Genomic DNA, 21,707 nt, shown 5'->3' on the forward strand with positions numbered 1-21,707 from the left:
TGAGGGGTGATAGATATAGGACAGATGTCAGAGGTAGTTTCTTTACTCAGAGAGTAGTAAGGGTATGGAATGCTTTGCCTGCAACAGTAGTAGATTTGCCAACTTTAAGTACACTTAAGTCATCATTAGACAAGCATATGGATGTACATGGAATAATGTAGGTTAGATGGGCTTCAGATTGGTATGACAGGTCGGCGCAACATCGAGGGCCGAGGGGCCTGTACTGCGCTGTAATGTTCTATGTTCTATGTTCATTAAATAACTATGAGTGACCTTTACTGAAAGTCTTTCTGGAATATCCCAGGGAAAGGGGATGAGAGAATTAGGGACGTTCATTCTCAAGACACTTTTTGGGAAGTCTTTTTTAAGGAAGCAGCAAAATAAATACATTGAGAGAAATAGAAGTTAAAAAAGGAACAAAGAGCTGACTCAAAATCCACACAGTTGCACAATAAAATAACAAAACAGCAGAGATAACTAAATTAAAATATAAAAGATTGAAATATTTTAAGTGCAAGCAATTCCGATATGGGAAGAAATCTACAAATTAAAGACTGAATAGAAAACGTAATTTATTAAATGTTGTCAAAATCAACAGAAACAATTGTAGATGCAAAATTAATTTAGGAACAATGTAGATCTATTTGCAATTATAAGAAAACATATTTACACAGTTTGTTGAATCGCTTGTCTGCAGCTTCTGCTGGACGCTCCGACAGAAACCGGATGAGGCCTGATCGACATGTTTATGCACCAATGAGAGATTGCAAGATGACGTCATACACAGCAACGAACCAATAACTGCAGTGCAGAGGTGGGACGTCGAGGTCAATGTTTGACGTTGCTAGGCAGCGCCGATGCAGGTTGCCTGGAGACGGAAAAGCCTGGGTCATAGGGCGGCACCATCTTTGAGACAGGCAGATGGAGTTCCATTTCCAGGCATTCATCATAAATCATTGAATAAAGGAATCGAGCCTTCCCCACCGAGATCCTCGCTGTTCTGCCTTATTTAGAAAATACTGTTATGACAATGCAAATGAGTTTCATGCACGTGTGTCACTTTAATATCAAAATATTTTCAATCATTAATTTTGTATAGGTTCTGCACAGATTTCTACCTTTTTTTACTGTTGTTTCCCCCCTAAGATGCTGGAAGAGGGGAATGGGTTTGTAATTGAAGCAAAATACTGATTTGCCGCTGCTGGAAATATGAAATAAAAACAGTAAGTGGAAGAAAAACTGAGCAGGTTGAGCAGCACCTGTGGAGAAAGAAACAGAAATTTTTCACTGAATCTCGACAGTGCAGGAAAAAAAGCCATTTGGCCCATCTGCACCCATTCTCCAAAGAGCATGCTAGCCTATACCCGTATTTACCATGGCTAATCCTGAACATTCTGGCCGGTTAAGTAAAGCTAACCCACCTAACGTGCCTGCCTTTAGGTATGGGAGGAAATCCACGCAGACATGGGAACGTGCAAACTCCACACAGGTAGCCAATGCTGGAATTGGACCCGGTGCCGTGAGACGGCAGTGCTAACCGTGCCTCAACGACGCCCCAACTTTCATTGGGGTTAAAATACTTCGCCAATAGCAAAGAGGTGGACAAGCCTCTGTCTAACATAATTATGAGGGGCTTTTTAGAGTGGCTACAAAGGACTTATATCTGTTAGTAGAGAGAGATGAATTCTAGATAACAGTGATTGACGGGAGGAGTGTAGGAAAGTTGGTATTTATTTCGCTCAGAAGAGTGGCGGAGTTGGAACTGAAAAAGTGATAGAATTCCTTTTCATCCCCACCCTCTTGCCACATCACGATTTCAAAAATAGTTGATACCCACTTGAGATGCAGGAGCAACCTACAAGACTAGATCCAGGATAGAGTGTTTGAAAGTAGGATGAAATTGGATAAACCAGTACAGAGAGAATGGAATGTGCAGTCTTTCTGTTTCTATAGGGGGCACCAACAACTTTGAGAAGAACGGGCGAGAAGTCCAAATACATGAGGAAGTGGTGATTAACTGACACATGCAATGGGACCATTCTCAGAACATAGATTATGTCATTCTTGGTCGATGCAGATGCCTTGGAATAATCCATATGTTTGGAGGTGCAACTAGAATTTGTTTTTAAAAAATCTTTGAATTTGCGTATCCAGTTAGTTGAATGTTGAAAAGATTTGATGTTGAAATTTTGGTCAGAGCTCTGCAGTTATTTTTCTCACAGCAAGCTTTGAGCTAGGTGGAGATAGCAGCAATGAGCACACTTGTTCTGGATCCAGTTTTGTCTTCAGTATTTGTGTCTAATAGCAATCTTCTACATGAGGGAGAAATTGGTGACCTTGTACTTTTAATGAGACGATCAATTAAATAACAACCAGGACGGTCTGATACCAGGATGCTGCAGTTGTTAACAAAAACTGGAAGGCGAAAAGCTGAAGCAATGGAGCACCACTTCCGGCAGAAAAGAGAAATTATCGTGTGATATGTTACATAAACAGTTTCCATTATGAGTGAGAACATAAGATTTTGTCAAGAATTCACTAAAAACTCTTCTGATATCTTTTTAATCATTGGAAATGACACTTATTGGTTTAATGAAATTTATTCAACAATATGAATAAGGCTTATATTTAACCAATGCTTTTAATTAAGGTTATCGTTGTTAAATAAACACATTGAGCTGGAGAACCAATGAGGTGGACAAATTGAGTTAAGATACGAATCAATAAAAAAACTAGGAGAAAGTGAGGACTGTAGGTCAGAGTCGAGAGTATGGTGCTGGAAAAGCACAGCAGGTCAGGCAGCATCTGAGGAGCAGGAGAATAGACGTTTCGGCCATAAACCCTCATCAGAAATGTTGATTCACCTGCTCCTCAGATGCTGCCTGACCTGCTGTGTTTTTCCAGCACCACACTCTCAATAAAAATCTGCAGATGCTGGAGGTCTGAAACATGCAAAAACAGAAAATGCTCGAGAAGAAACGTCAGCGGAGAGAAAACAGAATTAACGTTTCGAGCCTAACGACCCTTCTTCAGAATGTTAATTCTTTATCTCCACAGACGCTGCCAGACCTGCTGGATTTCTCCAGCAATTTCTGTTTTTCTTTAAGATATAGATTAGCCTGGTCCTAATCGAATTTCTTGTGAAATAATAAGCAGAAAATATTGGAATCGTCCGGTTGGCCACGTGACATTTGCCGAAAGAAAGACAAGAGGAAAATTGTTTCACACCATCAATCTAGGATCAGCCAAAATCAGCGCTGGTCTCACCAGTATCAAAGATGGCGCCCTGCCAAGCGGAGCAGCTCGGGGCCAGGCTGACTTTGTGCGCGTGCGTAGCGCCGGGCCTCCACTTGTCTCTGCGCGGCCCACCTCCCGGGGCTGGGGTTGAACTCTGACCCCGGCAGTCGCGGGCCGAGGGCGGGGTCAGCGGAAAGGCGAGAGAGGGGGGGGGAAAAAAAAACCGGAGGCGAGTTTCGCGGCGACACTGGGTTTAAAGACTAAAACGATGTGAGTGGAGAGTTTGCTGAGGTAAAGTCGCCCTCGAATCCGCTGACGGACCGTCTGTTGTCAGGAAGTGTAGCCCGGAGGCAGGTTTTTATTCGGAAGGCTCTGCTGGTTGTCGATGGCGGCGGCGGCGGCCCGGGGCAGTAACCTGAGGAAAGCGGGAGGCTTCATCGGGCTGGTGAAGGATGCCTTCCAACCTCACCCTCACCAACACCAGCCGGCAGGAATCGTGGACAAGAGGGCGGTGGAGAAATGTTGGAAGCTGATGGACAAGGTACGGGGCAAGCCGTCCCGGGGGTGTGTGGAGGGGGATAGTCTCTGGATCCGGCCGAAACCCAGTGGGTAGGGGGCAGTCGGACATTGCCCATCGCAGGGCAGTGTGTGTAGCTGGAGCTGAGGGACAGTCTCTCTCTCTCTCCCTCCCCTCGCTCAGATCCATGCCCCAAAGTCATTGTCTTCTCGGGGAGAACTCTGGCAGGATCCCTCCCTCCCTCATAAATAAACTGCATCTGCTTATACTCCCAATTAATGTTCACCCAGTGGACAGTATTTCCCGGAGGTGACATTGTCACTGGTGGAGATTATTGGCACAGGCGAGAGAAAACCCGTAGAAAGAAGGAAACTGATGGACAAGCTGTAGGTTACATTGCAGTGACGTTCCTCATATCGTTTTCCTGCATTGTGCAGGTTTAGTGTTTCTGCACACAGTTTACAGTTGACACAGATGTATTAATATCACAACAAATCGAGACCAATATCTGAAGGAGGTCCGAAGTCACTAAAAATGAATACCACTGTGAAACGGAGATAGTAGCATTAGGATTAATTTAGGATTGATCTGTTACTTGTGCTATTATGCTAAGTCTTTGCCTGCAAAGTTTGCTAAACAAACATTAGTGCTGCACTGTTTCTCAATTGCATCAATGTTACTACAAACAAAACGCTAGAGAAAAATGGGAGAAAAATTACAAAACAAAAAGAACCGACCCCTCTTTACAGATGGGAGAAAGTGAGGACTGCAGGTACAGGAGGTCAAAGTGGAAGGTGTGTTGCTGGGGAAGCACAGCAGGTCAGGCAGCATCTGGGGAACAGGAGAATCAACGTTTGAGACACTTCATCAGGAATGAGGCCTGTGGGCCAGGGTGGAGGGGAGAGGGCTGGGGGTAAAGTAGCTGAGAGTGCGATCGGTGGATGAAGGTGATAGGTCGGAGAGGAGGATGCAGCGGATAGGAGGGAGGGAAGATGGACAGATCAAGAGGGCTTATGCCTGAAATGTCGATTCTTTTGCTTCTCGGATGCTGCCTGACCGGCTTTGCTTTTCTAGCACCACACTCTCAACCCTCTTTACAGATGGCTGTCTTACTTGCTGAGGATTTCTTGCATTTTTAGTTTTGATTTCTAATATTTTTATCCTTGCAGTGCACTCACTCTGTGTGTTTATAAATGTCAAAAATCACACAACACCAGGTTATAGTCCAACAGGTTTAATTGGAAGCACACTAGCATTCGGAGCGACGCTCCTTTATCAGGTGATTGTGGAGGGCTCGATTGTAACACAGAATTTATAGCAAAAATTTGCAGTGTGTTGTAACTGAAATTATACATTGAAAAATTGATTGTCTGTTAAGGCTTTCATCTGTTAGAATACAGTGATAGTTTCACTTCTTTCATGTGTAAATCACAAAACCTTTTTTTAAGTTGCATTCTCGGGTTAGCTGTTAACAATGGTGATAGCTAGACAATATGTTGAAGGTGTTAGCCCCCTGTGTTCTCTGTCTATGACCTGATGTTTAGATTGATTCTAATCTAAAAAGTGAGCTAACAGAGTTTTACATAAATTCATGCAGTTTTAAAGCTCAGAGTTCTACATGAATGTATGCAGTTTTTGAGCAAAGTGCAATGTAACTCTGCAAGTACAAATTCACCACACAATATATATGTGTGCATGTGGGTCTTTGTCTGTGTGTGTGTGTGTGTCTGTCAGGGTGGGGGTTGAGAGTGTGAGAAAGTGTGTGTGTGTAGTGAGTGCAGAGTGTCTTCAGTCTGTGAGGGGGTGCATGTGTGAGTGTGTGTGTGTCTGTAGGTGGTGTGTGGATGTCTGTGTGTGCACCCAAAGTCCACCTTGGAGGATGGTCACCCGAAGGTCCGAGGCTGAATGTCCTGGACCACTGAAGTGTTCCCCAACTGGGAGGGAACCCTCCTATCTGTTGATTGTTGTGCGGTGCCCATTCATCCGTTGTCGTAGCCTTTGCTCGGTTTCCCCAATGTACCATGCCTCCGGGCATCCCTGCCTGCAACGTATAAGATAGACAATGTTGGCTGAGTCACATGAGTACGTGCCATGTACAAGGTGGGAGGTGTTCCCACGCGTAATAGTGGTATCTATGTCCACAACCTATGTTATAAATGTCATCATTCTGCGTTGGTAGATAAATTCCAAAGATCAAAGTGTCATTGCAGTATGCATTCCAACTGCCTTTATTAAAAATCCACTATTGTTTAGGCACTTAAATAATTGTTAGACTTCTGTTTTGCTCAGAACTGTGGATATCTGTATGATGCAATAAGGTTTTAAGCTAGTGTTGGAGATATCCACATTTGGTATGCCTAACTACCAAGTCTCATTAAGTTGCAGTGAGGTCATATTTATTGTCAAACAGTTTGTATATCTTGATTTGTTTGAAAGTAAGTATAATGTCTGTGTAGTGCTTAACAGGTTTTTAATCAGTCTTACTTTTTGTGTATAGATGCAGCTACTGTGTGGTAAGATGGAGGAAGAGTAAATGTTATTTATGGATATTATTTAGTCCAGTTACCTCACTACTTAGGCATTTAATATTTCACTAACAGCTTCTAGACATGTCTGGAGCAACTTTAGGTTTTGTCTTGTGGAGGGCTTTGTTAACTTTTTATAAACTGCTCCATAATGCACACAGCTTCAAATGCCAGGAATTAAAATTTAGTAACTTACAAAAGCAGAAGTTATTGAAAAGATTGACCATGATAGTTGATCTCAGTATTTGGTTTGCATCCCAATCTATCTATAGTTGATTCAGCCTTGAGACTCAGCTGTAACTGAGAGAAAACTATCTAACTTGAAGACTTCATTAGTAACAAATGAACTGTATGATTTTAATTTAATCAATTGAACATCTAAAACTTTGCTAAATTCTCAGAGAATGGTGGAAATAATGGCATGTAAAAGTTTCCCTTTTGCAAACAAAATATAAACATTAAAAAAAACTCTATCAAATTATACAATATCAAAAAAGAGAATGGATCATTTATTATCAGGTGTGATGCTGAGCCACATCGATCAGCAAGATTATGTTCAAGCCTTAGTATACTGAATTTGTAAATTTCAGCCCAAGCAGTAGTTAGGACATTGCAATCAACCTTTCTGGCCCGCAGAGAGGGAGTCAAATCAGTCTGCTGTGATAAGTATACACTAATTCATGTTGGAAAATGTGCTTGCGTTGACATCTCGGAAGAATAGAACTGGACTATAGTGCAGTGTTTTACCTCATTGAATAAACTGCCGACTATAGTTCTGTAAACTCACACATAATATTTTTATGAGTGATGTATTGAAGATAAGGGATCAAATTTGAGAAGATGTGGTAAATCAAACAATAAAGTAAAGGCCAAAGTGAGAGAGAAGTATTAATACAGCAAATAATAAACCCTGTGGCAAGGAGTTGAGAGTCTGAAACTGAATCAACAAACCGATCAGATCAGAATTTACAAAAGAGAGAAAAAGAATAAAACTAAAAGACTTTGTATTTGAATGTACATGGTATTCTAAATAAATAGACAAACTTAGAGCACAAATAGAAATGAATAAGTAAAATTTAGTAGGCATTATGGAGCCATTGCTGCAGGATGACATGGATTGGGACTTGAATCTTGAAGGACACATGATATTTAAGAATGGCAGCAAGAGAAAGAGATGGAGGACTGCCTGTGTTAGGTCACTCTTTTATGCCAAAAATCATAATTAACTAAGTTCAGGACACCAAGATGTGGAAGCAGTTTGGGTAGAAATTTGTCATGATGTCGGCAAGAAGTCACTTGTTGGAGGTGGAACACAGGCTCCAAACAGTAATCACCGGTGGGTTGAGCATAAAGGAAGAATTAACGAGGTGATTAATTCCAAGGGGAAAGACATGGTGAGATCATGGGAGATTTTAACTGCATGAGCAATTCATATGTTTTTGGGATAGTTTCTTAGGACAGCATTTTTTGAACTGACCAGAGAGCAGGCTGTACTGGAATAAAACAAAGAATGGAGGATGCTGGAAATCTGAAAGAATAACAGAAATTGCTGGAGAATCTCAGCAAGCCTGGCAGCATTCAGAAGGGTCACTTGACTTGAAACATTGGCTCTGTTTTCTCTCAATGGATGCTACTTGGCCTGATGAGTTTCTCCAGCAGTTTCTCCGTTTCTAGCATGCTGTACTACATCTGGTATTGTGCCAATAAGATAGAATTGATAACTTCATAGTGAAGGCGTTCTTCAGTAGCAGTGACCATATTATGGCTGAATTTTACTTTCAGTTTGAGGGAGAGCAAGAATATTTTAAAAAAGAACAATTGCGAGGGCACAAAGACAGAGCTAGGTAAAATGAATTAGCAAATTGGGTCAATAGAGATGCAGTTGCACATATTTAAGGGGATACTTCAGAATATACTGAACAGATAACATTCTAACAAGTGAGAAAAATTCCAAGGTATGGACTCACCATTTATGGTTAATTAGAAATGTTGAAGATAATATCAAACTAAAAGTAAAAGCAGGTATAGAATAGAAGATGTACAGATGTCAGATGAATTAAACATGTATTTTGCATAAATCTTCACTGTAGGGGATATAAATAATATTCTAGAAACAATGGGAAATCAGGAAATGGAAAAGAGGGAGGAACTTGGCAAAAAAAAATCAGTGACCAGAGAAATGGTAATGAGTAAATTGGTGAAGCTGTCAGCTGATTTATGCCAGGTTCTTGAAGAACTTCATCCTTGAGGTTTAAAACAAGTGGCTCGTTAGATTGTTGATGCTTGGTTTTCATTTTCTAAAATCCACCTGATTCTGGGACAGTCCTATAAGATTGGAAGATAGCAAATATGAATCCTTTATTCAAAAAGAGAGGGACACAAAAACAGGAAACTACAGGACAGTTAGCTTAATGACACAGGTTAAGTGTTAGAAGCTATTGTTAAAGACATTCCAGTAGGCATTTGGATTGGTAGTTTAAGGTAATTGTGGAGAGCTAACTTGGTTTTGTGAAAAGGAAATCCAGAAGGAAATCATATTTGACCAGTTCCTCAGACTTTGAGCTGTTTTGGATAGTTGGAAACTGATGGATTTACTGCACTTAGATTTTCAGAATGCTTTTGATAAAGTGACGTGTCAAAGGTTATAGTGGAAAATAAAAGCTTATGGTGTAGGGGTAGCATATTGGCGTATGCAGAAGATTAGGAGAAAGTGAAGTCTGTGGTTACTGGAGGTCAGAGTCAAAAAGTGTGGTGCTGGAAAAGCACAGCTGAGGCAGCATTTGAGGAGCAGGAGAGTCAACGTTTCGAGCATGAACTCTTTATCAGAAATGTTGGTGGGGGGTACCAAGAGGGCTGAGAGATAAGTGGGGGGGGGGGGGGGGTTGGCGGCAAGATAACTAGGAATGCAATAGGTAGATGAAGATGGGGGGCATTGGAGTCAGTTCCAAAAAGATTTATCAGACTAATTGCTGAAATGAGAGGGTTATTGTGGTTCTGTTCACCGAGCTGGGAATTTGTGTTGCAGACGTTTCGTCCCCTGTCTAGGTGACAGCCTCAGTGCTTGTGAGCCTCCTGTGAAGCGCTTCTGTGATGTTTCCTCCGGCATTTATAGTGACACCACTATAAATGCCGGAGGAAACATCACAGAAGCGCTTCACAGGGGGTGCCCAAGCACTGAGGACGTCACCTAGACAGGGGGCGAAACGTCTGCAACACAAGTTCCCAGCTCGGCGAACAGAACCACAAAAACGAGCACCCGAGCTACAAATCTTCTCACAAACTTTGAATGAGAGGGTTGTCTTATGGGGAAAATTTGGACAGGTTTGGCTTACATCTGCAGGAGTTTAAAGTAAGGGGTGACTTGATTAAAACATAAGATCCTGAGGGGTCTAGACAAGGTAGATGTGGAGAGAATGTTTACTCTTGTGGAGGGATCTAACTAGGAGTGACTGTCACTCAGTAGGATTGAGTTATGAGGTTACAATCGGATCAGGAATGATCTCTTGAATGACAAAGCAGACTGAAGGCTCAATAGTTTACTCTCCCTCACTGGGAAAAGGCAGATATTAAAAGAAAAACATGAATCTTTCACAACTGCAGGCTGATCCATAGAGCTTTACAGATAATTAGGTCCTTATTTTGAGGTGTAATCACCATTATAATAAGGGAAACACAGTAGCTAATCTGTGCACAGCAAGGTTCCAATAGAGTATAATGTTGACCAGATGATCTATTTTTCAGATTTTTAAAGGATAAATATTGTCCAGGGTAAGCATCATAGAATCCTTTATATACATGTACGAAGGGGACCATTTGAGTCTCTGTTGGATCTTTTGAAGAGCAGTCTATTTTGTTCCACAAGATGAGAAAGTGAATCCCAATATCCCTGCATTTTTTTCTCCTCCAAATATTTTTATAATTGTCCTTTGAAGACTAATACTGAATACCTGTTACTCTTGTTAAGTTGCCATTCCAAACCTTAGCCACCTGTATTAAAAAGTTATGTTGGCTCTTTTGCCAGTGACCCTAAATCTGTGCCTCTGATTCCTGACCAGATTGGAAATTGGAATCAGTAAAGAAGGATCAATTGTCTGAGAATCACAGAATTGAATGCAGCAGAGGAAGAGGCCATTTAGCCCATTGTGCCCTGCTTCTCTGCTTTAGTGCCTTTTTCCCCATATTTCTGCACATTGTTTATATCCAAATAATCATTAAATGGCCTCTTGGATGCCTCAGTTGAACCTACCTCCACGAAATTGCCAGGCAAGGCCCTAAACCATTCTATCACGCCTCTATTTAATCTTTTGCTGGTTTTAACTGCTCGAAGGAGAATATTTCAGCTTTTTCAATCTACCTACTTGATTGCAATCCCAAAAGTACACAAGAAGTGGGAGTTGACTGTATAGTGCGTTGAATTTACTCCACAATTAAATATGATCATGGCTGATCTTTGATCTCAACTTCACTTTGCCACCCACTCATTGTATCCTTTGATTTCCTGAGAGACCAAAAATATGTCTATATCAGCTTTAAATCTATTCAATGTCAAAGCATCTACAACCTTCTGAGATACAGAAATACAAAAATTCACAACTGAGTAAAAAAGCCCTACTCACTGACCTGCATTTCCTGAAGCATTCTAGAAGATCTCTTCTGTGCACGTTTTAATTGTACTCAGTATTCACAATTGACTATAATTGTACACAGTACTCTTGCTAGGGCAAATTTTGTACTTTATATAGCATAACCTATGGACTTTTGTATTTTATGGCTCTATTTATAAAGCTTAGTATTCTGCCCACTTTATTGACCTGTTTTGCAGCCTTCCAAGACTTGTGCACCAGCATCTCAAGTCTATTCTTCTACTCATTAAAGATTGTACAGATTTTGCATGTATTGTGTCTCCTCATTCTTCCCACAAAAATATCATCCCTCACTATTCTGTGTTGAAATACATTGACAGGTTTCTCTGTATGTATTCTTTGGAAGTTATAGAATCATAGAATCCCTGAAGTACTTAGAGAGGCCATTTGACCTATCGAGTTTGTAATGACCCTGCAAAGAGCATTCCACCCAGACAGGTCTCCACTCTATCCCTGTAACCCCACATTTACTATGGCTAATCTATCTAGCCTGCACATTCCTGGATACTATGGGGCAATTTAGCATGGCCAATCTAGGTAATCTACACAACTTTGGACTTTAGTAGGAAGCCAGAACACTTGGCAGAAGCCAAGAGACACCGGGAGAATGTGTAAAGTCCGCACAATCACCAGAAGCTGGAATTGAACCTGGGTCCCTGGGACGGTGAGGCAGCAGTGTTAAACACTGAGTAAATGTGATGCTCTATTAAGTTGATTAATCTATTCCTGTCTATTCCAGACTTTGTCATCTGCAAATTTGAAATGTGCTTTGTATTCTTTTGATATATTTTATAGAATTAAATTTAAAGTATCAGTGATCTTCGTACTGAACTTTAGGAACTTTTCCAGTGTGAAAAATATCCTTTGTCCTTGTACTTGAGGAGAATTAAAAGCTTGTTGTCAGAGCCACTGCAAGTCTAACTCTTATTTTAAAGGTGTCTATATCTGATCCTTGGATTCCTTTTGATATTTGTTGCAAACCTGTTCCTGTACGTCTATTTGACCCCTTTTTAATCTAATATACTTCTTTAGATTCAGCTGATTTTTCTCTTGATTATTAAACTGAAATCTATGAGAATTCTTCTGCCATGTAAACATGCTGTACATATAACACATGGACAAGTTGTTAATGTTTATGCTCTACTAAACATTCTCCTGTCCTCCTTATTCCTATTACTTTTCCCTTCATTTATTTATGTGGTTTCTCCTTAAATTCATCTTTAAAGTTGTGGTGCAGGGTTTTTTACATTCACCCCACAGGACAGAGAAAGTCTCGTTTTGATGTCTGATTCAAAAGTTAATATCCTGGGCAGTCCAGTGCTCCCTAATATCTTCAGTGGCTGCCTGTCAATTTAAGGATGATGTCTATTCAGGATCCCAAACCTCTGCGATTGGTCTGATGAAGACTCACCAGACTCAAAATGATAACTCTTCTTTCTCCCTGCCAGACATGCTTAGTTTCTCCAGCAATTGCTGTTTTTGTTTCTGCCATTGGTCTTTGTGTGACTCAACAAGCCGAATTGGATCTGCAGACCTTTGACATAACATTCCACAAGATAGGAATCCAGAGCACTAGATTTGCTAATTTTTCCTCCATGCTCTGTTGTATTATGAAGACATTGTGATTTAAAGAGAGATGCAGTTTGATTGACAAGTTGTGACCATTCTGAATGAATGGTTGCTAGCTCACAATGCATCAGGAGAGTTGGCCATTGTTGTGATCCCATCTCTGGATTGGGACTTGCATTGGCAACTTCTTACTCTGGTGAGTGCGTCACAGTGACCAATAGCCAGTGTGGCTGAAAATGACTGATGATTGATTTATTAACAATTGCTTATCATTTTAGGATCTAAAACTTGCTAATTCATCCATATCGAAGATGTTAATGATGCTGGCAACAAGAAATTTTAGCTTAAATGTGGCAGAATTTTATAATTGTTATTAATCAATGAGTTAGCTGCATTTTTCTCTTGTTTAACTTGTGCATGTATAAGATATCCATCTTACAATGCTAGTTCTTAGATGAGACGTTTTCTACAAAACACTGTCAGAATAGCTAACAGATCATAGGACAATAATAATTGAATCAGGTAGGACAAAAGAAGCTTTTTGATTCGTCGAGTCTGCACCGACAAAAAAATTAAGTATATGTATGTCTCGCTTTCCAGCAATTAGTCCATAGCGTTGAATGCTTTGATACTTTTAAGTGTTCATCTAAGTGCATTTTAAAAGCTGAGAGTTTTCCTGCTTCAACTACCCTCCCAGGCGGTGCATTCCAGATTCACTCCACTGTTTAGGTGAAAAAAAAATCCTTGAATCCCATCTCATACTGCTGCCTTTCACTTGAAAAGTATGCCTCTTGTTGTTGATCCTGCAACTAAGGGGCGCAGCTGCTTCCTATGCATCCTGTCATTGCCCCTTGTAATTTTATACGTTTCAATAATGTCCCATTTCTGCTGTAAAGAAAACAACCTGAGCTTGTCCAGTCTCTCTTCATAGCTAAACTGCAGTATCCAAGGCAATTTCCTGATGAATCTCTTCTGCATCCCCTCCAGTGTAATTACAACCATCTGATAACCTGACGAAGTTTCAGTAATAGAATGATGTAATGAACTTAATGTGTTGAAGTTACACTCATGTACGTTGATTTTAAAAAAAAACTCGTTTTATTTCTTCTGAATTTTATTTAGCATCTTTTTTTGAATAAGATATCCCTAAAGTTAAATTAAAAACAGTTACCTTTATATCAATATTTTGGAGTTATCAATGATCAGAAACTGAACTGGATTAGCCATGTAAATACAGGGACTACAAGAACCGGTCAGAGGCTAGGAATCCTGTTGTCAATAACTCACTACCGCTTTGCGTGCTGCTCCAACACGATGCAGGAAGCTTGATACCATCCAGGATGAAGCTATATAATTGGCACCACATTCACAAACCACCATCACGAGCGCACAATGGCAGCAGTGTGTACCATCTATAAGATACACTGCAGAAGTTCACCAAAGATCCTCAGATATCACCTTCCAAACCCACTACTTGCATCTAGAAGGACAAGGGCAGTAGATACATGGAACCTCCACCTGCAAGTTCCCCTCCAAGCTACTCACCATCCTGAGTTGGACATATCGTGCCATTCCTTCAGTGTTATTGGGTCAAAATCCTTGAATTTCCTCTCTAGCAGTATTGTGGGTGTACATACAGTATATGGACTTCAGTACAAGACGACAGTTCAGCACCAGGGCAAATACGGGGGTGAGCAATAACTGCTGGCCCCATTATTGATGCCAACATCCAACAAGTGAATTAAAAAAAATAATGTTGGTGGTTGCCTGGCAGCATGATATTATTACCGTGAAGTTATGAGTGTAGCTTTGTATTCCAGAATATTTAATAACCCATATATGTTTTGTCCCAGTTCTAATTTAAATGCAGTTGTTACACGCTGGACATTTTGTAGCAGAGTACTGTAAATGGAATTATGATCTGCTCAGATGTATGGATACAGCAACATTTAGGAAAGAATTGCATTTATTAAATTTCTCATCCTGCATCACTCCATGACTTTGCCCCATCCTATCTCTGTAAATTCATCGATCCTTAAGCTCTCCAAGAACTTTGCACTTTCCAATTCTGACCTCTTCAACTTCCCTGATCTAATTTGAGCCACTATTGGTGGTCATACCTTCAGCCTCTTGAGACTTAAGATCATATTTCTCTCCTGAATCTCTCTGTTTAAGATGCTTCTCAAAGCCTGCATGTATGACCAAGCTTTTATTTACTTATACTAACATCGCCTCCTTATATGACTGAGTGTCAGTGTTCGACATTTTATTATGTTAAAGCTGTTGCATAAGTGCAAGTTAATGTATTTTTTGCTTCTATCTAATTGTTTGACTTAGAAATTGATCTATGTTTGCATTCCATATAGTGGTCAGACTGTGATATTTACTGCAGTCTGAAGTGAACAGGAGATGTTGTGGACAGCCCACATAGCACTGGCTTGAAACTGTGGTCGGGAAGAGTTATTAATCATGTGACATAGTATCCCACTCACATCATGCATAAAAGAACCTAGTTTTCAGTTCATGGGAGTCATGGGCCTGTTCATGGAAATTGGTTTTCTGCTATGCATGAGTAAATTGTGTTGGCAGGAAGTTCAATAAGCAAGTTAGATGCTATTCTTAACTTCTGGGTTTTGGGCTCTTCTAATTTGAGTTAATTAAAGTTGGGAATTTGTCTTTAATATATTTTCAATCCTCTGTACGATTGTCTGCGTACGTGTGTACAGCCTGCAATTTTATATTTGACTGTTATTGACCCGAGAGGATAATTTTTATTATCTTGTAACATGCATGAGAAATACTTTGCTCAAACTGTTCTGAATCTGAAGTTTGTAAACAGAAATCACAAATGTGTACCCAGTGGTTGACTCTTAAATACCCTCTGAAATCTTGGAACTCATTCCCTATCAGCACTGTGGGTATACAGTCCCAAAGAATGCTGTGGTTCATGTAGGTAACTTACCAGCTCCTTCTTGAACAAGTCAGGATAGGCAATAAATGTTGGTCCAGCCTGTGATGTCCGCATAGCATGACTGAGTTTAAAAAAATGTACCACTTGCTGAGCTGCTAAGGATAGAAAGTAATTGCAAATTCACAAAGAACAACTTCACAAATAATCATGGGCTATAAAAATACACATTTAAAATTAAATTCACTAACAGTCATACCATGAATTAAATGTTACAGTTGCAGTTATGATCACAAACATATTTTTAGGAAACTGACTAACTGTAATATGGTTGTTACTTTCAAACATATAGGTTGTTTGATCAGTCTTGCTTGTGAAGATATTTAGTACTATATTGTTCACAATGAACTGAAATATTTATAATAGATTTCTGTATGTGGCACTTAACACATCATAGTCTCATAGTTCTTTGTACAGTGAGTACATACAGCTTATATTTCCTATTGTACTTATTCTTTATGTACTTAATTTTGCTTTAAGAAGCATAGAAGTTGAATTTATTTAGTGTCACAGCCTATAAATTATTACTATTTAGTTAATGTCATATCTGTAATGTTACAAATAATTTGCAGTTAATATTCTCAAAAAGCAAACAAGTGAATGCTTTAAACAATAAAACTGCTTTTGGCTGTAAGAGCAGTGATGTACTACTCACTGACTCATGCATGGGACCTTTGTGTCTACTTGAGCAGGTACACAGGAGGTTTTGTTTAGCATTTTACTGAATGATAGCAACTTCAGCATTGAAACAAGATATTAAAGGCCAATTACATTCAGTCTGTAATGCTCCTTTCTTTTAAAAGCTGGAATTTCTAAGCTATAATTGATGATTGACCTCAAAGTTACTGGCATTGGATTCACTATTGCCCTTTTACAGACTTAAAAAGAAATGCCTGTTTATTGGTGTGGGCATTACTGGCTAAGTCAGTAATTATTGACACCTCTAATTACCCTGATTATAATTTGTCACCTTTAACCACTGATGTATGTGGGGTATAAGTACACCCACAATGCTGAAAGGGAGGGTGTTCCAGGATTTTTGACTAAGCAACAATGTTGGAATGCTGATTATAGTTCCAAGCCAAAATGGTGTGTGGCTTGGAGAGAAACTCCTGAAAGATGATGTTTCCATTCATTTTCTTTTCTTGTCCTTCTTGGTGATAGAAATCGCTGAACGATATATTTCGTAGATGAAGAACCCCATATAAATACCACAAAGATAATAGTGCAGTAAAGGTGCATTTCATGCATCCACCATGACCCAAATGTTTCTCTCTTCTATTTACTATTTGGTCTGTCGACACTCCACATCATTTGTTTGATCTCTCTGATTATGAATTCTGTGTCTGTATGCTTCTCCTCACTTCATCTGATGAAGGGGCAGTGTTTTGAAAGCTTGTGATTTCAAGCAAACCTGTTGGACTATAACCTGCTGTTGTGTGACTTCTGACCTTGTCCAGCCCAGTCCAATACCAGCAACTCCACATGAAACATTAAGCAATCTTTGGGTCATTAATCAGCCCAAGAAAGTACAGGACCACTGAAATTCTAAGCAATTGATAGTGAAGCCCAGGAGATGCATCAAACTGACATAGGAAAGAAACATGTCAAAGATTCTCAGCACATCTACTGCTATCAGACAGAAGTCTGCAGCCTGTTGATCTTGACCTTGCAAAGGCAGTTCTTAAACTTTGCCACATAACTATCTTAAATGGAAGAGAGAAATATCCACTGGAAGGGTCCATTCTGGTGAGCCAGGATATCTATGGATGTTAACATGTCCTTGATTCTCTGAAAAACATCTTCTTGATGCAGGATCCAACATTACTGCATTGAAGTTATCTCGTGGTTGTGTGGTAATTACCAAGTGAAGCAAAGTTTTCGCCAGCTGGTGTACTATTGCTAAAAAGTTTTGGACGTCACGAACTAACTTTGGTGTCGGAAACTTCTTAATGGTTTTGTGTTCTACCATTGACAAATTGGACAGTTGTACCCTCATCAGTCACCTTTGTCACCATCTCAAAAAATTCAATCAAGTTAGCAAGGCATGACCTGCTCCACACAAAGCCCTAATTAGGCTATGCTTTTCCAAATGTATGTAAATCCTATCGTTAAGAATTCTCTCCAATAGCTTCCCAACACCGATGTGAGAAAACCTGATCTGTAGTTTCCTGGATTATGCAGTTTTTGAGAAGACTTTTAGCTTAGTTTGAGGTTCAAGTGATAAGTTTGCTCACTGAGCTGGTAGGTTTCTTCTCCGATGTTTTGTCACCATACTAGGTAATGTCATCAGTGAGCCTCCGGTGAAGTGCTGGTGTTCTGTCCCGCTTTCTATTTACGTGTTTTGGTCTGTTGAGGTGGGTGATATCATTTCTGGTTCTTTTTCTCAGAGTAAATAGGGTCCAAATCGATGTGTTTATTGATGGCATTCTGGTTTGAATGTCAGGCCTCTAGGCATTCCTGTGCTTGACTCTGTTTAACTTGTCCTTGGATGGATGTGTTGTCCCAGTCCCAGACCAAGATACATAAATAGAAAATGGGACAGAACACCAGTGCTTCAACAGAGGCTCACTGATGATATTACCTAGCATGGTGACGAAACATCTGAGAACAAACCTACCAGCTCAGCAAGCAAACTTACAACCTTTCCTGGATTATCCCTAAATGATGGAAATGTGTGGGCATAGACTTTTTATTTCTGATGCCTTGAATTATTTCTTAAAAAATAAGTTAAGATGTTGCATAGCATGACGATGAACATGGTTATCCAATCCTGCAAAATATGTATCCCTGACCAACCTTTGACACAATGCTGACTAATAGTGAGACATTCCTGATCCCCTTCTGCTCCTATTATATTTGATTGAGTTGGTTGGAACTGAGAGCACCTCTGCCTCAATTTCAGTATATTGTATTTCTCTGTCTTATTAAGCCCATGATGCAGAGATGCGCTTATGATATTTATCTCATTGCTCCTGGGAGAGCACTGCTAAGCCTGTAGCCGTAGCATCTACAGCTACTCTAATGGTTGGAAGGGTACATTGTGGTGTTCTGGGACGTCTCTGGATGTTAACATGTCTTTGATTTTCTGAAAGCATCTTCTTGATGCAGGATCCAACATTACTGCATCTCTTTAAGTTATCTCAGTGGTTATGTGGTAATTGCCAAGTGAAGTAAAGTTTTTGCCAACTGGTGAATCATTGCTAAAAAGTTTTGGAGGTCATCAATTGACTTTGGTCTGGGAAGCTCCTTAATTGTTTTAGTCTTCTGCCATTGACAAAGTGGACAATGAGTCTCGAGTGAAGTTATTTTTCCAGAATTCATGGTTAAGAGTGAACTCTTCAAGTGCTTAAGGACTGTATGTACTCTATAATCATGCTCTTTGACCTCTTTCCCTTATTAATATATCATCAATGCAGCATTTGACACCTTGAAGACATTATAAAATTTGAAATTGGTCTGTTGAAATATTGGGCTGAGATTATTCCAAATGTTAATCTGTTGAAGAAAAAGTCCTTAAATGGAATTTGAATATGATAAACAATCTTGATTGTTCATCGAGTGGCACCCCCAGAATCCAGTATTTGTGCTGAGTTTTGTGAAAACTCTGGGTTTGGATAATTAGGATATGGTGGCTATCTCTCACTGCAGAATTGTATAAGGCCAGTAACCATGCCTGAGCTCTGTTTGATTGGCTTTGTTACCTGGAAAATGATGCTGATTCTGGTTATCTCAAATTCCTTAATTCAAAGGACACTGAATCTTCTGTATGTATAGTGACATGATTCTTATCTCCTCAGTGTGATGTTATACTCAGAATTGAGCTTCCTTCGCCCGTTAAATAATTTAGGGTATTCCTGTTCAAAGAGCTGACTAATTAACTTTTTGGCCTTTTGAAAGCAAGACAGGCATTCTTACTCAAATGAGAATTCTTGATTGTGAAGCATGGATAAGTTTTGACTATTTGGCATCCCTAATGTTGGAGAGTTGCTTTAATCTTTAAATTTAAGTGCTATACTGTCTGGACCATGTATTTGCATTGTTGGCTGCAGACTTTCTTTTGCAACTATGATTCATTGTCTGATAATATAGTGATGCTTGCCTAAGCGTCTGGCTTAAAATTCATAAGGTGGCCAATAGCATAAATATCCTCTCGCCAAAAAAACTAGGTCTTGATTTATTTGCTTGCAGGAACACTTGTTTTGGGCTTTCTTCCACTGTAGATAGTTCCATCTCATTTAACCTTTTCATCTGGATAGCTGTTTGATTTCTTGCTTTTCTGTGACTGTTTACTAATTTCTTCTCACTTTCTGAAAGTGACCTATTGTGTGTCAAATAAAGTGTATACTTTTAGTAACTGGACCATTATCTGCCTCTCTGAGGGATCTTTGCTTCACAATGCTGACAAGGACTTGTGGTGTTTGGTGCCTGTATTGGGTGTTGTATTGGCTTCTGACATGTTGTGTATGTTGTTGGACCTCTTTAAAAATTAAATGGATTCTCCTGATCTCCGAAGCTAGGCTTGACTTTCCCCTTTTAAATTGCTGTGTGCTGCTTCTGGACTTCTGCTTCGGTCATTTTCTGAATGGCTTTTTCTAGAGTACAATCATCTTTTGATGAATAAAACTAATAAATTTGACAAATGTGCCATCATAATAGATCTGACCAATTTATCAGGAATTCCAACAACAATCTTGACTCTTATGAATTCTGACTTTAAAAAACCAGAGTTGCATTTCCCATGAATGTGTAAATCTCATAATCAGGGAAATCTATAGATGATTTAGTTTATTGGATTCTTCCCTTCAATCTTTCTCTGAATTTTTTTTGATCTGAGATTAAAGTAATTGCTAAAGGCTTTCAATACTACATCAAAAGTATCTGTTACTTATTTTAGACTGTAAAATGTAGGAGCAGTAGGTGGCCATTTGGCCTGTTAAGTCTGCTTTGCCATTCAGTAAGATCATGGCTGACCAGATAATCCTCAATTTCCATTTCCTGCTTTTCCCCATAATACTTGATTCCCTTACTGGATTAAAAATTTGTCTGTTGCAGCCTTGAATATAATTAAAGACCAATGGTCATCAGCTCTCTGAGGTATAGAATTTCACAAATTTGCTACACTTGTGAGAGAAGAAATTCCTCCTCATCTTTGGGCGACCCCTTACCCTTTGCAGTCTGGTCCTAAGCTCCGACAAGGGAAGCAACCTCTTTGCATCTACTCTATCAAGCACCCTTCTAAGAATTCTTCATGTTTCAATAATCTTGCCTCTCATCTTTCTAAATTCTATGGGCACAGCCTTTTCAATCTCTGCTCATAACATAATTCCTCCATATATGGGATCAACCTAATGAACTTGCTTTGGACTGTCTACAGTGCTAATGTGTCTCTCTTTCGATAAGAAGGCCCAAAACTGTTCACAGCATTCTAGGTGTGGTTTGACTAATGCCTTGTACAGTTTCAGCAAGACTTCATTTTTATACTTCATTATTTTTATGAAATAAAGGCTAACATTCCATTTGACATCACTATGAGAATTTGTACAGGGTATAAGCAGGTACGGAAAGAGTTAAGTTCTGAGTTTTATGAAACAAGGGGTTCAGCTGTGCATGACTCAGATCAGATAAGAATTTACAATTAACAATGGGGTGCTGAAGGCAAGGGTAATGGGTTAACAAGGTGGAAAAGTAGTCATTATGTAGAGCCGAACGAAGGACCCGATATCCAACATGAGCAAAACGAATGTAGTGTACAAAATACCATGCAAGGACTGCACTAAACACTATATAGGACAAACAGGAAGACAGCTAACAATCTGCATACATGAACACTGAAACTGACAACCAGAAGCGGCAGGGACAGACCACTATAAACACCGGAGGAAACATCAAAGAAGTGCTTCGCAGGAGGTTCCCAAGCACTGATGATGTCGCCTAGCCAGGGGACGAAACGTTTGCAACAAAAACTTCCAGCTCGGCGAACAGAACCACAACAACGAGCACCCGAGCTACAAATCTTCGCACAAACTTTGAATTATGTAGAGCCATTTAACAATATTGGAGGCATTCAGTATGCAAGGTCAGCTAACAAGGGGAAAAGTATCCGTTGTATGAGTCCAGTTAACAAGGTTAAGAACATTTATTGTATAACAGTAAAGGGCTTGGTCTCTGTTATTGGTACACATTGATTGTAACAGTCACCCAATTAATATGTATGTTGCCTTATCTGGATGCTCCTCCCTGTAAAA

At 39.8% G+C, this 21,707-nt stretch overlaps 2 protein-coding genes across 4 annotated transcripts in view; one reads left to right on the top strand and one right to left on the bottom strand.

The window, feature by feature from the left end:
- The window catches only part of ccdc153 (coiled-coil domain containing 153), a 12,201-nt gene extending 11,469 nt beyond the window's left edge, over positions 1 to 732 (bottom strand). Inside the window, exon 1 of the mRNA XM_043677724.1 lies at positions 671 to 732. The gene's annotated coding sequence lies outside the window, so the exon portion shown is untranslated. The remainder of the gene's footprint in view (positions 1 to 670) is intronic.
- Positions 733 to 3,424: 2,692 nt separating this feature from the next.
- The window catches only part of cbl (Cbl proto-oncogene, E3 ubiquitin protein ligase), a 271,172-nt gene continuing 252,889 nt past the window's right edge, over positions 3,425 to 21,707 (top strand). For 2 of the 3 annotated variants that reach the window (XM_043677727.1, XM_043677728.1), the window contains exon 1: positions 3,427 to 3,778. In XM_043677727.1, the coding sequence (XP_043533662.1) occupies positions 3,623 to 3,778 (156 nt within the window). In that variant the 5' untranslated portion in view covers positions 3,427 to 3,622. Of the gene's footprint in view, positions 3,779 to 21,707 lie in introns of all 3 variants that reach the window. The other variant, XM_043677729.1, reaches the window with a different exon arrangement.

The sequence above is a fragment of the Chiloscyllium plagiosum genome, chromosome 36 (genome assembly GCF_004010195.1).
Source record: "Chiloscyllium plagiosum isolate BGI_BamShark_2017 chromosome 36, ASM401019v2, whole genome shotgun sequence".
Lineage (NCBI taxonomy): Eukaryota > Metazoa > Chordata > Chondrichthyes > Orectolobiformes > Hemiscylliidae > Chiloscyllium > Chiloscyllium plagiosum.